The sequence below is a fragment of the Dermochelys coriacea genome, chromosome 15, assembly GCF_009764565.3.
Source record: "Dermochelys coriacea isolate rDerCor1 chromosome 15, rDerCor1.pri.v4, whole genome shotgun sequence".
Taxonomy (NCBI): Eukaryota; Metazoa; Chordata; order Testudines; family Dermochelyidae; genus Dermochelys; species Dermochelys coriacea.
In genome coordinates, this window is record NC_050082.1 from 25,045,230 (window position 1) to 25,064,832 (window position 19,603).

General features: G+C 42.6%; 1 protein-coding gene across 20 annotated transcripts in view; it reads left to right on the plus strand.

Annotated features, from left to right (window-relative positions):
- The window catches only part of PITPNM2 (phosphatidylinositol transfer protein membrane associated 2), a 215,354-nt gene extending 196,817 nt beyond the window's left edge, over positions 1-18,537 (plus strand). For all 20 annotated transcript variants that reach the window (XM_038373112.2, XM_038373119.2, XM_038373117.2 and 17 more), the window contains 8 exons: positions 960-1,108; positions 5,812-5,928; positions 7,076-7,192; positions 7,483-7,631; positions 9,121-9,270; positions 9,377-9,560; positions 13,169-13,297; positions 13,957-18,537. In XM_038373112.2, the coding sequence (XP_038229040.1) occupies positions 960-1,108; positions 5,812-5,928; positions 7,076-7,192; positions 7,483-7,631; positions 9,121-9,270; positions 9,377-9,560; positions 13,169-13,297; positions 13,957-14,301 (1,340 nt within the window). In that variant the 3' untranslated portion in view covers positions 14,302-18,537. The remainder of the gene's footprint in view (positions 1-959; positions 1,109-5,811; positions 5,929-7,075; positions 7,193-7,482; positions 7,632-9,120; positions 9,271-9,376; positions 9,561-13,168; positions 13,298-13,956) is intronic.
- The last annotated feature ends 1,066 nt before the right edge of the window (positions 18,538-19,603 follow it).

Here is a 19,603-nt window from a genome sequence, read left to right on the forward strand (position 1 = left end):
ACTAACCTGTGGCTCCATTGCCTTTATATTGTTCATTTTGGCTTCTGATATTAATAACAAAATATGGGATTTTACCTCTCTGGGTTTGAGAGGGTTTGTGCCTCTGTGAAAGTTAAAGGGAAACATCCTGTTTGTTTAGTTTTTTGCCTTTAGCAGCATCTGCTAGCCTCTGCTCAAAGCAGGCCCATGGAGCTGAAAATGACTCAGGTATATGCGTGCATTGTTGTAGCTGTGTCGGTCTCAGGATATTAGACACACAAGGTGGGTGAAACAACAGCTTTTATTGGACCAACTTCTGTTGGTGAGGGAGACAAGCTTTTGAGTTTACACAGAGCTCTTCAGGTCTGGGAAAGATTGCAGTATGTAGACACATCCATGGCTCTCCCCCATCCTACCTCCAGGGCAGAGACTCTTTTTATTTCATTTTTGCTGTACGGATTGAGAGATTTGTTTGTTCCCCACCACCATGGCATCAGCACATTGTCACAAACTCACTGTGAATAGCAGTGACCCTGCACTGAGGACACCCACTGGCCCTCCCCAGGAAGGTTGATGACATGTACATGCCCCGTCTAATCTGAAAGTTATTTTGATTATCGCTATTCTAGTATCCACAAGAAACTCTAGGGTATGTATTAATGGCCTCTAATACTCTGGCTGGGCATGGAGTCACCAGCCTTTGATCTGTGTCTCACATTCCCCTGGGGTGTGGATTAATGGCTAGTTACTGCCTCCCCTCCAGGGACATCCTGTTTGATTTAATAAAGGAGATGTTATGCTCTGTGCCTTGTACCATCCTTGAGTGGCTCATTAATATTTTTGAGCCCTGTTCAAATTTTGCTCCATCTTAACAATAAAATCAATGGGGAAAGAATTGCCCAGCACAAGGACCCATGGCCTAAGGTTAACATTTAAAACAGCTCTCTCCTCTCTCTTTAACAAGCCTTTTCTTTCATTAGTTGCTGCCAGATGGTGGGGAACAAAAAGAATAGACTATGCCCTTTACTGTCCCGATGCCCTGACTGCCTTTCCAACGGTAGCCTTACCACACCTCTTCCATGCAAGCTACTGGGAATCGACAGATGTAGTCTCCTTTCTGCTGAGACAGGTACCATAAATATTTCATGCTTCTCTCTCTCCTCCCTTATGCCTAACTGCTGTTGGAAAATAATTTGGATACTGTTTTCACCTTGCTACACCCTCCATAATAACTTTTGTTGACACTAATGGGGCTCACCATAAAAATGGAGGCAAAAAATGTACGCTTCACAACTGCAGCTCCATCTTCTTTCCCTTCCCATGCTGTGTCTAATACAGCTGCATTGCAAATAATACTTACTGTTATGCACATGGAACACTATGTTTCATGGAAACTACCAAATCACACTTGACTTGCTTGGTGCTGGCTTTTGTTACTGGAGCAGGTTCTTGGAGAGAGGTTCATTAAAGATCTGAATCATCTAGAGTCAATCTGGGCCCATTTCATATCATAGTCTTGCAGCATTGCATGATTTTGAGGCAAAAACCATGTGATGTTTGGATTGAACTTTGCTTTGAATTTTTACAGCCTTTCAAACCGGAAGCTCAAAGGGAAGCTCTCTGTGCAAAGCCTACATGGAATGAAACAGAAGGAAAAGTTTGTACAAGTTTCAGACTTGGGTTGCTAAATTAGTGTTCAATCCTCCATTTGGGCTCTCAGATTAACATTTAACACCCTGAGGACTATGGATTTTTGCTTCAAGATCCAGAAGTTGGTACCACAGTTCAAATTACTTCTCACGAGGTTAGGTAAATAACAAATGATGGTTTCTGGACCATCACATTTTGGATTCTGTCCGTTTAACTTTGCTCACACATTTTAAATTTTGCAAAATCACATTTTTTTTTTCTAAAATCCAGTGGGTATATTTCCTTTTAAAACAAAAAACAAACAGACATTGAAAATAGTTGTTTTCCCAGAAGTGCATGAAACCCCAAATAGCAGCACTAAGACCCTGGAGGTGAAAACAACGATGAACTAAAGTGGGACACCTTCTTCTTGATTGCTGTTGTCCACCTGGAAAGAAATGCAAAGAGTAAACAAGAAGCATAAATAGTTAAAGAAGAAACTTGCTAGCTTGTGACATATGGGCCAATGTATTCAAATCAGGGGCCTAAAGTTGGGCTCCTAGATTTATGCTTAGGCAGCTAAATTAATGTAGCCTGATTTTTTAGAGACCCTGAATACCACAAGTCCCACTGAAGTCAGTGGGAGCTGCAAGTGCTTAAACCCTGTGAATTTTGGTTGTCTCAGTATAGATTTAGAAGCCCAACTTTAGCCCCCCAGGGTTTGAAAACTCTTGCCAGGATTATTAAGTTGACAATGTAACTTTAAAGCATAGTGCATTGTCAGAGCATAACGATCCATTGCTGGAACACAAACATTGCAGTCCATGGAGAAAAAACACACCAACCCAAAGGGCTGCTCTAGTGACCATATTGCAATGGCCAGACATCATTCATTTCTAAAACTCAAGCAGAGATGCGCTCTGTCGTTTTCATCACAGTGGAGAGGGTGCTGCTTCTGTGGATTTCAACCCACTGGCCCTGTCCTTCCAAATGCACAGTGGGCTGGAGTCTCTTCTTGTCCTTTCCCTGCCCCAAGTTCTTTCCCTGATAAGGATTTGGAAACATCTTTTCATTTGGTGCATCTTCTGTAAGGCACTAGTGAGAGGACAGGTCACCCAGTATAAAGGGATAGTCTAGGATCATCACTCCACAGACTAGCTGAACTCAAGCTAGTTGTATCCATTATGGCTCTGCCCCCGTTTATTCTGAATTGCCAGTGGCATGGTGATGGAGCATTCAGAGGGGTTCTGGCCACTTTGGTGTTGGCTGCATTAGTCCCTTCTGCCAGAAAAAATTCCAGGGGGCCCTCTGCTGAAAGATGGAGAATAATTATTTAATCCCCTGATTTTATGCTCCAACTCCTTTTAGTCTAAACCTTTGAACCTGCATAAGTGAAGTACTAGCACCCTCCCCTCTGCAGCTCCTCAGCACCAGGAAGGATCCAGCTCCTCCTATTGGCCTGGGTTTGCTGTGTATTAGCTCAGCTGTTTAAATTACCCCATCTCTGTTACAGCATATCTGACTGCAGCTCTCCATTATTTATAGCCCTCTATTGGCAAACTCTTTTTCGTTGCTGTCATCCAAGTTTGTCTGTAGGTTCCATAACAACGGGGATGTTAGCACTGATGGCTGCAGTAGCCTAGTATTAATCGATCTCGACCCTTTATTCCCTGACCTGTCTCTAGTTTCCAACCCAGTGGGCCAATGTTGCACTCACATGCTGTCTCCTCATTTTGAACAGTAGGCTCCAATGTGGAACTTTGCCTAAATGGCTGCAGGAGGGAAACCGTGTGTGTGTCAGAGCCTTAAAGAGTCTAACACAGAAAATATCTTGTTTTAGAAATAGCCCAGCCAGTTACTCAGAATGCAACGAAAACATGTTTGTGTAAGGCAGTGTGTGATTTTACATCTTGTGGCATGAAAAATATCCTTGCCAGCCATTCAAAGCCCCTGGAGCTCAGCAGTGGCTGCCTTTGTAGGGCTGTTTGTTTAGCCTTGTCTCTCTATTGCCCCACCTCTGCTTCTAGAGCACTATCTTCCTCAGTCCCCACCCCCTCCCTATTCTTCCAAGGCCCTGTGCCACCTTCCTTCTTATTCAACAGCCTAGAATGCCAGCATTGGAAAGCTAATAATAGGGACATGATTTTACTCCTCATTGAAAGGCATTCCGGACAAAGTTAAAAGGAAGCTATCAAGTAGATTTAGGCCTAGACCCTGAGGCTTTATTAAAACAAATAAACCCAAATATGATCAGAAACATTTTCATGATTTAAATTTCTCATCAGTGATGGCCATTATTTTATTTATCCCCCTTAGCTTTTCATTCCCAACAGCATTGGGGGGGAGGTGGATGTGGGCAGGTGGATTAGGAGAACCAGGAGATGAAACTGAGCAGTCTAGTTTTGCTGCGAGTGAAATAGGAAAACGAAACAGTCTAAATTCTGCAAAGTAAACTGGCCTATCAGATTGCTTCAGTTTTAATCTACATGGCACTACTGGTAACACGTAAGGGAATGTGTGAGGTTTTTAAAATATGTTTGTTCACTTGACAGACCCCTTTAAACCTTTGCAGGGTCTGGGGAAAAGTTGGGGGAAAAAAACATCTGATCATAGTACAATTCAAAATGCTCTGTGCAATATCTCTGCCCAGTCCTTTTTGTTTTCTGTGTAAGATTCCCCTCTTCTGGAACTGACCTAAGAACAGTCTAGCTGCAATGTGAACCCAGGACATAACCCCATTTCCCTCTGCCGTTTGGTCCAGCCAGCAGATGTCCCCAAAGGTTGACTAGTGAGCTTATCATAGGAAATGTTTGTACACTTTGCAAATCTCATTGCATCAGTCCACTCGTCCCCATTCCAGTGCAGGAACATCACACCTTTATGATGTGCCTGAACTTCTCCATGGACCCAGAGAGCCAGAACCCCATTCCTCTCCTGAACTCTGGTCTCCTACGTCACAGAACACTGCTGGCCCAGTGCTGAACCTGGCTCAATACCTAGTGTCTTCATCAAAATGAGAGGAGCACAAGAAGCAAGACAGGAGAATGCCATGTGTAATGTATTTAAATAGAAACTCTAAATGACAGGCAACTGGGATTGACTCCAGCCCAATCAGGAAGCCTGCTGGGATCTTAGCCCTCATAGGGTCTGGCTTGCATAATGTAGTTAAGGGCAGACTTAGTAGGAGTGGAGGGGATGAGAATACTTCTGAAGAACAAGCCTGAGGAAATGACACATGCCGACAAGCGAGCACAGTTGGAACAGGTAGCGATGGATCTGAATTACTGAAATGGCAAGCAAATAATGACTGGAAATGCGCATGTGACTTGAAGACCTGGCAAGAAGGCAGGCAAGGCTGGAGCATAGTGATGCAAGACGGTGGCTGCAAATTGTAGGATTCCCTACAGAAGCGGCAGTTTTCTATGAGTACCTGAGTGCCAAATTTCTTCCCCTGCAGTGTTTGCTGAATGAACATTTTCCAAGGGCATCTTTTTGGACATGATCTCAAGGAAGTAGCAGGATCTGGGGTGCCACAACCTCTCAGTTTGTATTCATTGAACATCTGGGACAAAATCCATCCCTGGTATAAGCCCAGTGAAGCCAAGAGAGTTACACTAGCAGCCTAGCAGTTATGTATCTGTGATCAACATCTGTGCTTCGTTGCCTTTGCTCCATTTTGTACTCACAGCTTGTTAAACTCCCCTATAGTTCTTTCTGTTCCTTAACTCTTCCCAGACTCATTCCACCTGTCTCGTCAGCTTTTTCTAGCTTCCTCCGGCTTCTTTTTCATCTCTCTCTTTCTATTCTAACCATGCTTCACCAATAAACGCTTTCACACTTGCCCTCCTATGTGCCTACTTATGATCTCCGTTTAAGGTTCCCTTTTATATCTTCATCCTACTTGATATTAACTCAGCTCTGGCAACAACTTTTCCTGGCTCTAAAGATCACGAACATTGTACCGTTACGAGAAGGCCAGAAAAATCTTGTAGGCTAACAATGTATATTTCCTGCAGGCAAAATTCTATAAAGCCGCCTGCCCAGCAAATGCTGCGATTCCATCACATGCTTTGCAAACACAGCAGAGAGGAATAAATACTAAAGCTGGGGGACGGGGGGGCCGTTCACTATGAAATTCCTGTAGCTCTTGGGTGTTAGCCCAGGTGCGTCATGAGTTGCTGATGGGGGCTGCTCTTTCCTTAGGTGATGAGACACGAAAACTCCAGCATTCTGGAACTGGATGGAAAGGAGGTCTCTGTATTCACTCCTTCAAAGCCCAGGGAGAAGTGGCTGCGCAAGAGGACGCATGTGAAGCTAAGGGTAATACTGTTTCTATTACACGTCTCCCCAAGGGAAACTACTGTTAAATATGATTTGGCTGGATTTGGGCCTGTAATAAGAACAATATTAAAGTTAACCAGTATGGGTACAACTCTGTTACTGCCCATGGACTCACAATTACATGGGGGTGGAGAGATTGCATTGCAGCAATCGTATGTGTCAGTGAGATATCCCAGTTATAGATTTCTGGAAGAGACAGACACTCTCTCTGCAACAAGGTCTCCTCCATATAAAATACTAAGTGTTGGCTGTAGGTCAAGAAAGGAGACGGAATTGTTTCAAAGCCTGGTGTCCTAAATTGTCTGTACAGTAACTGTCATTCCCTGGAGTTCCTGAATTCAGAGGATAAGAAGCTTTTCTGATTTCCATGAGTGGGAAGTTTGTTTAACCAGCAATAATCTGCTGACAGTCATTTTTCCTCCTAATTTGAAGGTGCAACATACAGAATTTTGCACCCCAAGGGATCAGATTTTCAAGATGTTCTGTGTCACTGACTATACAGTATTTGTGCCCAAAGGGTCTGGAGTAGTATTACTAGAGAGCAACAGTATCCTTGTGTGATGATATGGCATATGCATGCGTAAAGGCCCAGAATTTCAAAGGACAATTGTAGTTTTTGCAGACCCAAATTTTGCCTGTAAGGAGTGGCAGCAGGGAAATCAAGTAGAGGTCCCTTCTCAAAAAATGCCCAGGATCAATTAACTGTAGGTGCAAATTCTATCATTTAGATGACTAGGTAATTAACTGTACCCAGACATCAGCCGCTTGGCCAAATGCATTACGATCCACATCCACAATTGATTGTGGGTGCAAATCATGTGGTCATAAATTACTGTAGCTAAAACGGAGACCAAGTGCAGAAGGCCCTTTAAAAATCTTGTCCTAAATATACAATACTTATTTTCCCTTAAAAATGTGTGTTGTTTAATACAGATATAGATATATAATAGTGTGGGGGGAGAAAGGATGTCATAAGAAGAAAGTTACTCCTCCAAAAACTCCTGGTTGTCCATGCGTTCGGCATTACTATCACTATAGCAACTTTTTCCTGTAAACTCTGCATTAACCATGAGGTTCTGCTGGGAATCTAACTAGGTTTGTTCTGTTTTTCCCCTGACGTCTGCAGAATGTCACAGCCAACCACAGAATAAATGATGCCATCGCTAATGAAGACGGACCCCAGACCTTAACAGGAAGGTTTATGTATGGGCCGTTAGACATGGTCACGCTCACTGGGGAAAAGGTACATTTGTCTTAGGTGTGCATTGCCCATAAACAGCAAAAGACATAGGCAGTTGTAGTTTCTGGTCAATGCTCCTTTTGTATCTGTAAACATTAAAAGAGAGAACTGTCCAATTACCTGCACAATCAAACACTTTTGCCTGTGTCCATTAAGAACCCCCTCTGCCCAGCTTATGTATTGCATTACACTAGAGAGATTTGAGGACGCCATGTTCAGAGCCAGGTTAGGATCCTGTCTCGTATCAAAGTTACTTAATACTTCCTTAGTCCTGAACCTCCTTTGCCTCTCAGGTGGACATTCACATCATGACCCAGCCGCCATCTGGAATGTGGATTTACTTTGACACCGAAATCAGCAACAGCAGTGGCCGGATTTCCTACGTTATCCCTGAGAACAAGCGTCTGGGGATTGGCGTATATCCTGTCAAGATGGTGGTCAGGTGCTGTGTGCTTCAGGCTCATTTGGCTTAGCCCCCAGTTTGACAGGAACCTCTGAAATATGACTGTAGACACTTCAGTTATTCTGATTGCATGATAGAAAATCCATATAAATGTTAACTGGTCAAGTGCAATTCTACCTGAAAAATGACTGTTTAAAAAGTGGCATGTTCTCATCAACCGCTCTTTTCCCTATTGTGTCGTCAGAGTCTAATCTGCTGACTTGATGGACAAAACAATTTTACTCTTGTTACCCTGCAGCACCAGTGATGGGACAAAGAGCTGTATTCTGATTTGCCTCCTGCATCATCATCAGCATTATTAACTAAGTTCTAAATGCTGGACCAGACTTTTCCTCCTTTTCCAGATGTGCAACTTCATTGTCCTCAGTGGAACTGCACAGCTGCGCACACCTTGAAGACTGTAAACTTGCACTTGCCCAGGTTCCCCTAAGGCAGAGCCTTTGTTATTAGTGATGGTGCACAATGCAGAAAGTCTCCCGCTTGACTTTTGGATCACCAGGTTTCAGAGAGAGCAGTGCCAAAAAGCATCTTGACATTGGTGAACTGAGCAAATCTGCTCTAGAGGCATTGAAACACACCAAAGCTGGAACCCCCCACAACACTAGTCCAAGTCACTGTAATTATATTCATCCAACGTATAGGCATTTTCTGTGGGGCTCTCACTGTAGTATCATTAATGACTGGGGCAGATTTTTAAAGATATTTTATAGGCACCTCATGGGATTTTCATAAGTGCCCAACTACCATTGGGGAAAAGCCCTGCACTGCCTCTCAGTGGGAGTTAGGTGCTTTTGAAACTCCCGCTCGGCAGCTATCTGCAAATTTAGGTGCCTAAATACCTTTAAAAATATGTCCCTTTATCCTTGCAATAACGCTCCCAGGTAGGAGATCATTAGCGTCGTCCATTTGACACATGGGTAACGGAGGCATAGAAAGATGATTTGCCAAATCAGGAATAGAAGCCATATCTCCTGAGTCTTATTCCAGTGCCTTACCCACAAGACCTTCCTTCCTCTCCAAGTACATACCTATCAGATCAATGGATGGTCTTCTCCACTTGTGCTGAGATACCGACACAACAGGCCAGATCTGCATCTGTTATAAATCAGAAAAAAGAAAAGGAGTACTTGTGGCACCTTAGAGACTAACAAATTTATTTGAGCATAAGCTTTCGTGAGCTACAGCTCACTTCATCGGATGCAAATCAAATAAATCAGAGTAACTCTGAAATCAGTGAATCTGTGATGATTTACCTCAGCTGAGACAATCTGACCCTTAAGACACAGCAAGTATAGGGCCTTAGCAGAATTGTGTGTGTGAAGTGATGGCAAGATCTGGCCCTAAATTCTGCATTCCTTGGTCGTTTACTGTATGTTTGCTGAATTGGTATTGCAAATGGGTCTTGTAGCTTTAATCTCTCAGCCAGGTTTGTCCTCTGTTCTTAACCCCCCTATTCCTTTCCATTTAGGGGTGACCACACATATGCAGATAGCTATATCACCGTTCTACCTAAGGGGACAGAATTTGTGGTCTTCAGCATTGATGGTTCCTTTGCAGCCAGCGTGTCTATAATGGGGAGTGACCCCAAAGTCAGAGCTGGCGCAGTTGATGTTGTAAGGTCAGTGGCAGTGGAGAGGGCTGGGGGAAATGTTTTTGTATTAAATGAATATTTTAACCCTACTGCAAATATAGGTCCATAATACTGTTATTTTTTTCCCCACTAGGCACTGGCAAGACCTTGGCTACCTCATTATCTATGTCACAGGCCGACCTGATATGCAGAAGCAAAGGGTGGTGGCATGGTTAGCACAGCACAATTTCCCCCATGGGATAGTCTCATTCTGTGATGGGCTTGTCCATGACCCACTGCGGCACAAGGCCAACTTCCTGAAAACCCTCATTACAGACGTAAGCATGAGCTGTCCTGAGATGTGAGCAAAGCGTGGGTTCATCCACGGCTTAGTCAAGTCCTGACCTGCAGTGGGAGATTAACCTGCATTCATTTGATTTTTAGCTACCCTCCCCCTTTTCTTTATTTTCTTACTCCACAAAGGTGCCTGTGTAGTTAAAATGTGTTCACTCCATTCTGCACTGTCTTGCTGCAATCCTTGCTGCTTCCATTACTAAATGCCTATTGCTGTAGAGGGAATCATGATTTTTGTACTTTTTCCCCACCTGCTTAATGCATTTCTGGATGCCTGTCATATCTGCACATAAAGGGATGCTTTACAGATAGAGGGCTGTCAAAGAGATTGTGACCTGCAGCCAACCAAAAACCCAGAATTCAAACCTGTCTCCATATTGGGCCGAATCCAAATACCCCAATATCTGGGAAAATTTGGACTGGAATCTCCATGTTTGTGAACATTAAGATGTGGGGCTCGGGTGAGGTCCATTATATAGATGCAAAGTTCAGATCCAAAGTTCCAGTTCAGGGGCTTGGGGTGGACTCATCTCTACTTGGAGAGTTGGGCCATGTTAGCACTTGAATGAGAGACCTTTAAGGAACATCCAGGCAGGATTGCTGGTGGGGGATCTTCTCTCAGACAGTAATGAATGAATGCCCTCTCGTGGTGCTGAGGGTGCATACCATTCTTTAGTAGAAACAAAACCAATGTGGTCATTAGAAATCCCTTAGCACTTTTTGCAAGAGAAGGCTTGTTCACCTTGTTGTCATGGCCAGATGCCAGTTGAGGTAGTTACATTTGGTCTCTCTAAATTCCTCCTGTAGTTGAACTTAAATGAAGGCCTTTGAGATCTTTGGATGCAGGATTCTATAGTAGTGCCATATAATTTCCTTTATATTTTGAAGACTGGCCTGCCCTGGCAGTGCTTTGCAGGGCTTAGGAAGACCTCCAGGTCTCCATCTCCCACTGCTTTGGGTTGGTGACAATTGGAGTAGTATAGTGCGATGCATGTAGTGCTGGGAAGAAAGTGCTGGTTCAGGTGATAGCAGAGCAGCTAGAGAGAGGCTTTGACAGATCAGTGAATGTCACGAGGTGGCAGGACTTCAGTCCATCCCTTGCTAAGATATTAATGTTGTCAGGCATATCAAAACATGTGAGTTTGCCCAGCAGCAGCCAACTGATGATGATATGGCACTGCTACATATGGGAGGATCTCAAAGCACTTTATTGTTATTGATCAACCATCCTTCACAACACCTCTGATGTAGGTAACTATTATCCCCCTTTTACAGATAGAGACTCTGAGACACAGAGCTGAGTTGCCCATCACAGAGAGGATCATCTGAAGAGCCCGTCTTAGAACTCAAGAGTCCTAGCTTTCTGCTCTAATCATGAGATCACTTTGCCTCTCTCCAGCAAAGACCGAGCATACTCTCTGTAGCAGTGCACTACCAAGGAAGTAAATAGGAGTTAACTTCTTGGTTTGTACTCCCTTATCAACGTGAAGAGCGAGGGAGCAAAATCAATGGCATGGTTCTGCAAGGCCCAGAGTATCCACAACCCCATTCAAATGTTCCCCTCACAAGATCTGGCTCTCACTCAGCATGGAAATTAACCACCAAGTTTTAAAGAGGCTGTTGGTGCCAAGCAGACCAGACAGAGTGAAATAAATGTAAAAGCAATAGAAAGGCACCAACTTTACTGCATGCAGTTAAACCCAGTCAATCCAAAAGGTTGTTATAGAGAGTGGAGAATGAGATACAAAATAAAACCTACTGCACAGACTCTGAATAGCAGCCATGTTAGTCTGTATTCGCAGAAAAGGAGTACTTGTGGCACCTTAGAGACTAACAAATTTATTTGAGCATAAGCTTTCGTGAGCTACACATCTGATGAAGTGAGCTGTAGCTCACAAAAGCTTATGCTCAAATAAATGTGTTAGTCTCTAAGGTGCCACAAGTACTCCTTTTCTTTTTTGCACAGACTCTGTTTTTAAAGACTAGTACGGTGCGCTCTTTGCCTGTGGGGACCCCCCAAGGTCATACTGCATATATTACCTGACTCTAAGTGGAGAGAGTGCAGAAAAGAGCAACAAGAATGATCAGCGAGCTGGAGGAAAGTATATCTGCAGTTTGGGTATAGGATGACTCAGAATAGGACGTGCTAAATGTCTACTGCATGAGGAGGGTGTAAATTGCAAGGAGGGAAAGGAGTCATTTAGGAATGTAACTAGGAGAAATGGCTTCAAAGAATTAAGAGTGCAAACATTTATGTCTGAATATCAGAAAAACTTCCTAACCATGAGATCTACTTGTAGGAACGGAAGTGGTGGAAGCTTTTTAGCTTGTGACATTTAAAACTGGACTGAGCCGAATACTAGAAAATATGTTGAGAGGATTGATTCTACACTGGCCTCTGGGATGGGAGTAGATGTCACTGCTAGGGCTTTTCAAGCTCTAATATCAATGCATCTGCAAAGACAGACTTCCATAATGTCATATTTCAGCCTGGTAACTGATGGGGCTTTTATCATGTCTTTTATCATGTCTTAGACCTAGGTTATTCGAATTTCCCCTTTATTTCAGTGATAAATCAGAGCTAATTAATGGGGCCATCTTGGTTATCTAGCCCAGTGGATCAGACATGCCATTGTCTAACATAGTGAAACAGTTTCCACTATTCTAGGGCCAGTGTGCCTTATTCTCCCTAGACCTTGACAAAATGAAAGCCCATCATTAAATACTGAATGCAATGACTGTTGGAATCAGCCTGTAACTTGACATCTAAGTCCAAAATGTCAAGAGCGAGCTGTCTTTGGAAACCCCTTGTCACAGAAGATGCTATATTATTATCCCTTATTGGAAATCTACCTTTCCAGAGGGCACAAAGTTCACAGATTTGCTACAGTGGGTCTTTGGCCAGCTTGCAGCTCTGCAGGCAGAACCAGATGGGTCCATGCTTGGCACCAGGATAAGCACCTCCTCCTGCAGAGCCCCACCAGTTTTATTCCACTGCCACAGCTGCAAAATGATCTTCTCAAATGTCTGGCTAAAGGGTAAATGAAATCTTCTGCTCTGTGGGAACAGAGCAGTAACTACTAATGGGTAGAAAAATCCAGTGCATCATGCAAGATGATATGCATAGTTGTCTGTCTAAACCGCTCAAAATCCAACAAAATTAGATAGGCAGTCTGGCTAACCCAGCCTCCAAATTAGTGCTGTGGTCTCTCAGTAGAAGGGAATTCTTCATATAAACAGTTACTGAATATAACTGAAAAATGCTCCCTCCCTGGCTAATGTGTACAAAACTCCTTGGAACAGAGCTGTGGAGCATGCCACACAAAGAAAGGACATTAGGTAAACATAGCTACGTTCCTATTGTACTTTCTAACTTCATTCTGCCCTTGTATTTTGTAGTACAGCTAGAACAGTAATCGGCCTATAGTACAAACCCTCAGCATTGCTGTTGGTTAATTAGTACATATCTCTGCAGAGCATTGTCCAGGTGGGACTTGCAGTGCACTCTTGACTGGATATTCCCACAATCACTGTGAAAAAGCCAAGCATGCTGAGCAGTGTCCTAGAATAAACATATTCCCTCTTCCCACAGCTCCACATGAGGATCCACGCCGCATACGGATCCACTAAGGATATTTCGGTCTACAGCTCCATTAGTTTGCCACCCACGCACATCTATATCGTTGGCCGACCAACCAAGAAATTACAGCACCAGTGTCAGGTAGAAATCCAGGTTATTTCGTCTGTAGAACACTCCAGTGGCTGATGCTGTCCCTACTGGAGTTAGTGGGAGTTTAGACACTAACTTCACCAGGAGCAAGATCAGACTATTTTGTAAAGAGGAAGTTCCCACACACCAGGATCCCTTCGCATCTCTCTGAGGCGTGAGGGTTCCTTGCTTTATGCATCACCACTATGGAAATAACAGAGTGAAAATACCAGTTGCCGTTCTACTGCATTGTGCTGTGTAGTGTTATATAATTAGATTTTTTTTTTTTAGATGAAGTCCTGTCCACTTAAAAATCCCCCTTTTGTCTGAACTTGTCCCTACTGTTACTCAGGCAGAGTAAAGTTGAAGATCAGAAAGGGGGGGGAGTTCTCTGTAGAGCTGGTTTATGTTGTGCATGTACCAGCACCATGTGTCACTGTCGATTGCCTCCCCAGTACAGAGTCAGTCAGTTCCCTCTGTTGTTTTTGTGGGATTTCCTCAAAGCTACAGGGGAAAGAAATATTTAAGAAAGTGATTGTCAAACCACAATTGAAAGAGGGACTTGAAGGCAGATGTGGGATCTCAACCGACTATGACTCCATTTTTTTTGAAAGTTGCTTGATTTCAAGTTGACTCTGTCCTGTAAAACCCCCTGACCTATTGTTTCACAGTTCATTACTGAGGGGTACGCAACCCACCTTGCCCAGCTGGAGTATAATCATCGCTCCCGGCCTGCCAAAAACACGACCCGGATGGCACTGAGGAAAGGCAGCTTTGGTCTCCCCAGCCAGCCAGATTTCCTGCGCAAGAGGAATCATTTGCTACGTACCATCTCCTCACAGCCCACGGGGGCGAGCGGGAATGCCAGCCACAGACCTGAACGAACGCAGAGCCAGTCAGACAGCGATAGGGAGAGAGAGCGGGAGCGCAGCCAAAGAAGCATGAGCATTGCCACTGGGTGCTGGGGCCGGAGCGCAGCCTCAAAACTGGACTCTGGCACTTTAGGTCAGAAGTAGAGCCAGCCAGGAGTCGGTGACAGTCGGCCACAGCCGCCGGAGGAGGAAACAGGAATAAAGGACAAGGCCAGCAGTGTGAGATGGAAGGGTAAATATGGTGCTACTCTCTAACAACAACATGGTATGCTAGGAGGAAAGGCTGGTGTATTTTCCACATGGAATGTGCAGGCCTTAAAATGGCATGTTGGGTTTGCAGAGCACTAGCCCGAAAAACCATTTGAAATTAGGGAACCAAGGGGGAAAACAAAGTTTCCAGATCAAGACCATGCTCTCTTCTGCCTCCTTTTCTTATCCAGGTTTAGTGACTGTAAATATGTGCCTCCCTCACCTTCTTAGCCATCAATCAGATACACGTGACTAAGTGTGATCCTCAGTGCCATGGGGTGGAAGGGGAAGAAGTCTGGTTAGACCTTTCACTTGGGTTGTTCCATTAGCCAGACTGAGAGAGACTGCTGGATACCAGCACTTTTTTCTGTGTTTTTAAACTAAGCATGTCATTTCCAAGGTGCAGAGAGGCTGAAGCAATCAAGTGTTTTACATGTGCAGAGAGCTTAGAATTTATCCACTTTGTACCCAGGAGGATGTATATCCTCAAGGCATTAATGAAGTATCAACTGCTGTTGATAGGAGCCATATGTCAGCAGATGGATGCTCTAGAAAGTGGGGTCATTAGTTTTTTGGTTTTGCTTCAAACATTTTGAAAGGTGATGGAATTTAATGTATTAAGCTATTTAAAAAAACAGGGAGTTTTGTTTTAGCTGTTAACATCAGCCACTTACTTTACTGTATAGTTCTCCAAGTATTACTGCTGCATATTATTTCAGAAACTAACCACCATATATTTGCAAGTATCTGAAAGTACTCAACAGCTAGATTGCACTGCATTTCCTGTCATCAAAATGCAGGGTCCAAATATTTCATCACTATCCCCAACTCAGAGACATTTCTTCTTCCCAGGTTCTCTCCAATATCAGTAACAGCTTTCACGAGAATTAGACTTGCTTTTTTTAACTGTAGTTATTCAACTGTAAAACCTCATTGTTTTTGCACTGATAATTTTTAGAATCAAGACCTGTTACCATCTCATGTAGCTACACCTAACTGCATGACAATTAAATATTACTAAGCCAGGGTGTTTGTGTATGATTGATATATATATAATCAAAGATTTGTGCAAAAGTTTTTCAGCAGTAAGGAGATTGTAAGGAAGTGTGCCAACTAAGTTGTGCAAGCTTAAGAAAAGGCCATATCTTAATTTTCCTAGCCTCTCTTTCAGTCGATGTGTCTGAGCTGATGGTTTAATGCGCTGCCATGACCTGAATCTCTCTCTTGCACTGGACATGCAAGAATCTGGGAGCATTGCAGAGGTGACATTTCCAGTCTGCAGGACAATGTGCTGTGCTGCTTGCTAGCACCCCCTAGTGATGAGGAGATTGTTAGCCACAAGGTATTCAAAGGTGAAGGACATAATTTAATGAGGAGCAGAGGAGAACAGTGCCTAGAACAGAGGGGTTGCCTGAAAGCCCCCTAGCCCTGCCCCCCTCCCAGGTCAAACTAGCCAGGATTCTGAATTTTCAGCCTCAGTGAAGGGCACAGTTTTCTGCTTGCACACACCAACTTGGGTATGGGAAATATCCAAACTGGGTATATATTTGGGGCTCCCACCTGCCTATTTCAATGAAGATTTTATATTCATAGCACATTCATTGGCTAAGTATTATCCTGCTTTCCTCCACCACAATATACTATGTTTATATCACTTTCTACTTACAAGGATCTTATTTATAATCAATTTTTTAGACTGCTTCATTTTATTAACTGTTTCAGTACTAAGTGCAGCACTTCTGCACCGAGACGCATAGCACTGTGAACACTGCTCTGCTAACTGGCTCAGAGCTGCAGTAGGCAAACATAACTCATCCAGACATCAAAAATCTATTTCATGACTCGGCTTAGGCCTCAAGTTTCAAAACCAATTTAGAATATGTGCTCTATCCTTACAGTGATATAAAGAGGACAGTGTTTAAAGTCCATGTTGATGGAGCTTTAATAGATCCACCCACAAACACAGTGCATCTCATTTACTCTTAGCCTCATTGCAAACTACTACACCATTCATCTTTGATAATTATCATATTACAGAACATACCTACAGATTTTTACTACTGAAAAAATTACTTCCCTTTCTGCTGACTCAGCCTTGTTACCTTGAATGTATATCCAAAGCTACTGGGTAAAAATGTGAATTGTCGTAGTTTTTTGCTAGTTGAATATTGTACCAAACTGTTGCCATCTGACTTAGAAGCAAGCCGCAGTCCATTCTGTAAAGTAACCAAACCATGATCACAAAGCGTATTTGCAAATTTGGATATGGCCTTTACAAAGTTCAATCTTACTCTGAAAGAAGAGTCCACAAACCAAGGCATGACATGTACATTTTTTTTCAAAATGCAGATGAGATGTTAACATTTTCTTGTGTGTAGATAGTGTAAAACTGAGGATAATGTAAATGTTAAAAAAACAAAAGTGGGTATATACAAAGTGAAAGTTATTTATTTTGTGTAGAGAAAAAGTGTCCGGAGGCAACAGAACCTTCAGAGATTATTAATATTAAAATGTAGCTTTTTTGTTTCAGGCATTATGTACAAAGCAATTATTTTATGGACCAAGTTTAATGTAACTGTCAATGACCGCAGAAGTGCAATATTATAATCACCTCTCCATCACTCCATATTTTAAACCAATAATAATCAGTGAGACTGACAATCGTAGCACCTGTGTTCTGACCCTTTGTTAAGCTTCTTGAATTTTTCAGCCTCTTCCCCATCTGTTTCCATTGTAAGAATCCATACAGAGAAACAATCGTAGTGCAGAATCTTTGTTCATCACTGCAATAATATCAGATGATGTGGCCATGTATTAACATGACATATGGGGATAGGTTTTTTTCACCCATACAAGTACACTGTAGTTCCCCATGAATCTGCCTTCTCATACATCCCTGTCTTATTATTGTCTATATGAAACAAAGATCAGTACATTACTCTGTCATTCTAAAAACAATAGCAATAGTTTAACTTTGTGTTTATAAACTGCTCTGAAATGTTCTAGGGAGTGATGCATGTGAAACAAAATGTCTTTCTAAATGCACAAAAGAGGCTCCATTGGGATACAGTTAGGGAAAGCTGAATGTATTTTCCATTCTTATTAAAGGGGCACTGTCAGGTTAAAGACCTTATTTATCTCTGTTACAAATAACAGTTCTGTGTTGTTTAAAACAGAAGGAATATTAAAAGTTTATTATACTTTTCACTGTTATGCTGGTTAGTTCCTTTTTGCATTCATCAGGTTGGCCAAGGAAAACAGACTAGTTGGTTCTAGTAACTATCACTTCCTGGTTCTCATGCACTCAGCACAAAGCTGCAATGTTTATATTGTAAGCACTGAACAGAGATATTTATTTATTGGGTTTTAAAAAACATCTGTTTCCACTGGAATTAAACATCCGTAGAAACATTTCTGTGGATCTTTTTTTCCTAAAAAGCAGCTTTTCTATAATCTGAACGTTGGGACAGAAACCTGACCCTGTCCCTTTCCACTTTTTTTTTTAAATCCAAACTGTCACTTTAATTCCTTATTTTCTTCTTTTGATAAATCAACAAGGAAAAATTTTACTACCAAAAAGAACGTGTATAGTGTTAGAAGATACATTAAATGAAAACCAATAGCTAACCAAAGGGTTATGAACAACCTGCTCTTCCCACAAGCAACCTGCACTTCTTGTAGTACCCCTGCTCTTCAGGTATCTTCACATTTGCTGCATTTTCCTATTAGTTCTAGAAGCCTTACATTTTTCTCCCTCCCCTTGTATGAAAATCCTGGATATCGATATCCTTGACTGTCAATTTTATATTCAATAATGTTCTATTTTATTTATAAAAAAATCTTTTAGGGATACAGATGGGGGGAAAACTACATCATGGCTTAATTTGACAGACACACCTGCACCCCACCAGGGAATGAGATTTAGATCTGAGTCTGCCGCTTCCTGGTTTTCATTTTGTGTATTATGTTGTGTGTGTAAAATACTGTTAAGATCGATTTGCTTGTATGTAACAAACCATAACTACTGTACAACTTCCTTCTCCTTGCTGTTAGTGCATTGTTCTAATGCCTGGTTGTGCTTTGTGTACAGTAACTTTGTACATTACACAGATTAAAGAAATGGGAAGGCTACTTTCTGTGTCTGCTTCTTTTGGTGACTTACAAACTGACAGTTAATGCATCACAAAATCTTGGAATTGGGAACTGAAAATGATCCAGTTTAATGAAAGTGTCCAATGGGATTAGATGCCAAAGACAAACTGCTGAGCAGAAAAATAGAGGGGCTGAAAACATTGACATGAGGCAAATGGAAAAGAGAGACAATTACAAGCACTCTGTGGATCTTTTTTTCCCTAAAAAGCAGCTTTTCTATAATCTGAACATTGGGACAGAAACCTGACCCTGTCCCTTTCCACTTTTTTTTTTTTTTAAATCCAAACTGTCACTTTAATTCCTTATTTTCTTCTTTTGATACATCATTAAAAAGGAAAAATTTTACTACCAAAAAGAACGTGTATAGTGTTAGAAGATATGTTGAAGAAGATGTTCTACAGCCAGTGAGAGAGTGAAAGATGGGGGCACAGTAAGTGAATCAACGACAGCAGAGCATGAGAGTGGATAACAGGGAGCCACCCAACAGCATGTGGGTACTTCCCTTTGAACTGGCTGCCAGTAAATGCACAATCAGTAAAGCCTAAGTCTGGCTAGCTCAGGGGCTGTCAGCGCTGCTGCCTTACACTGACTCTTCCAAAGGGGGAGGCTCAAGTGAGCTGCACCCTCTCAAGCAGGCCCTTTCCTCTGCTGTTCAGTACGGGCAGAGATTCGCCTGGCTCAGCCCCACTCAGGTACCTACCTGTTTGTCCAGGGCTTGTCCTGCTGTCCTCCTTGTTAAATGTATGGTCCCAGGGAGGTTTGTGCCATAACTAGCTCCTTTATAAAAGGGAAGTGTGTCTCCATCTGACCCATGTGCCTAAAACCCAGCTACTAGAGGAGGAGGCCTGCATTAAAGGGAAAAGGAAGATGCATTGATAGGAGACCTGCCAGCAGACAAGATGAATCTAAACATACGTAACCAGCCTCTCTCAGTCAAACATCTCAGGGCCTTCTAAGAGGCTAGAAAAGTGGCACATGAAAACTAGTTCAGATCATACAGAAGGACAAATTTTGTTAAACTGGCAGTGATTTTACTGTTCAGAAC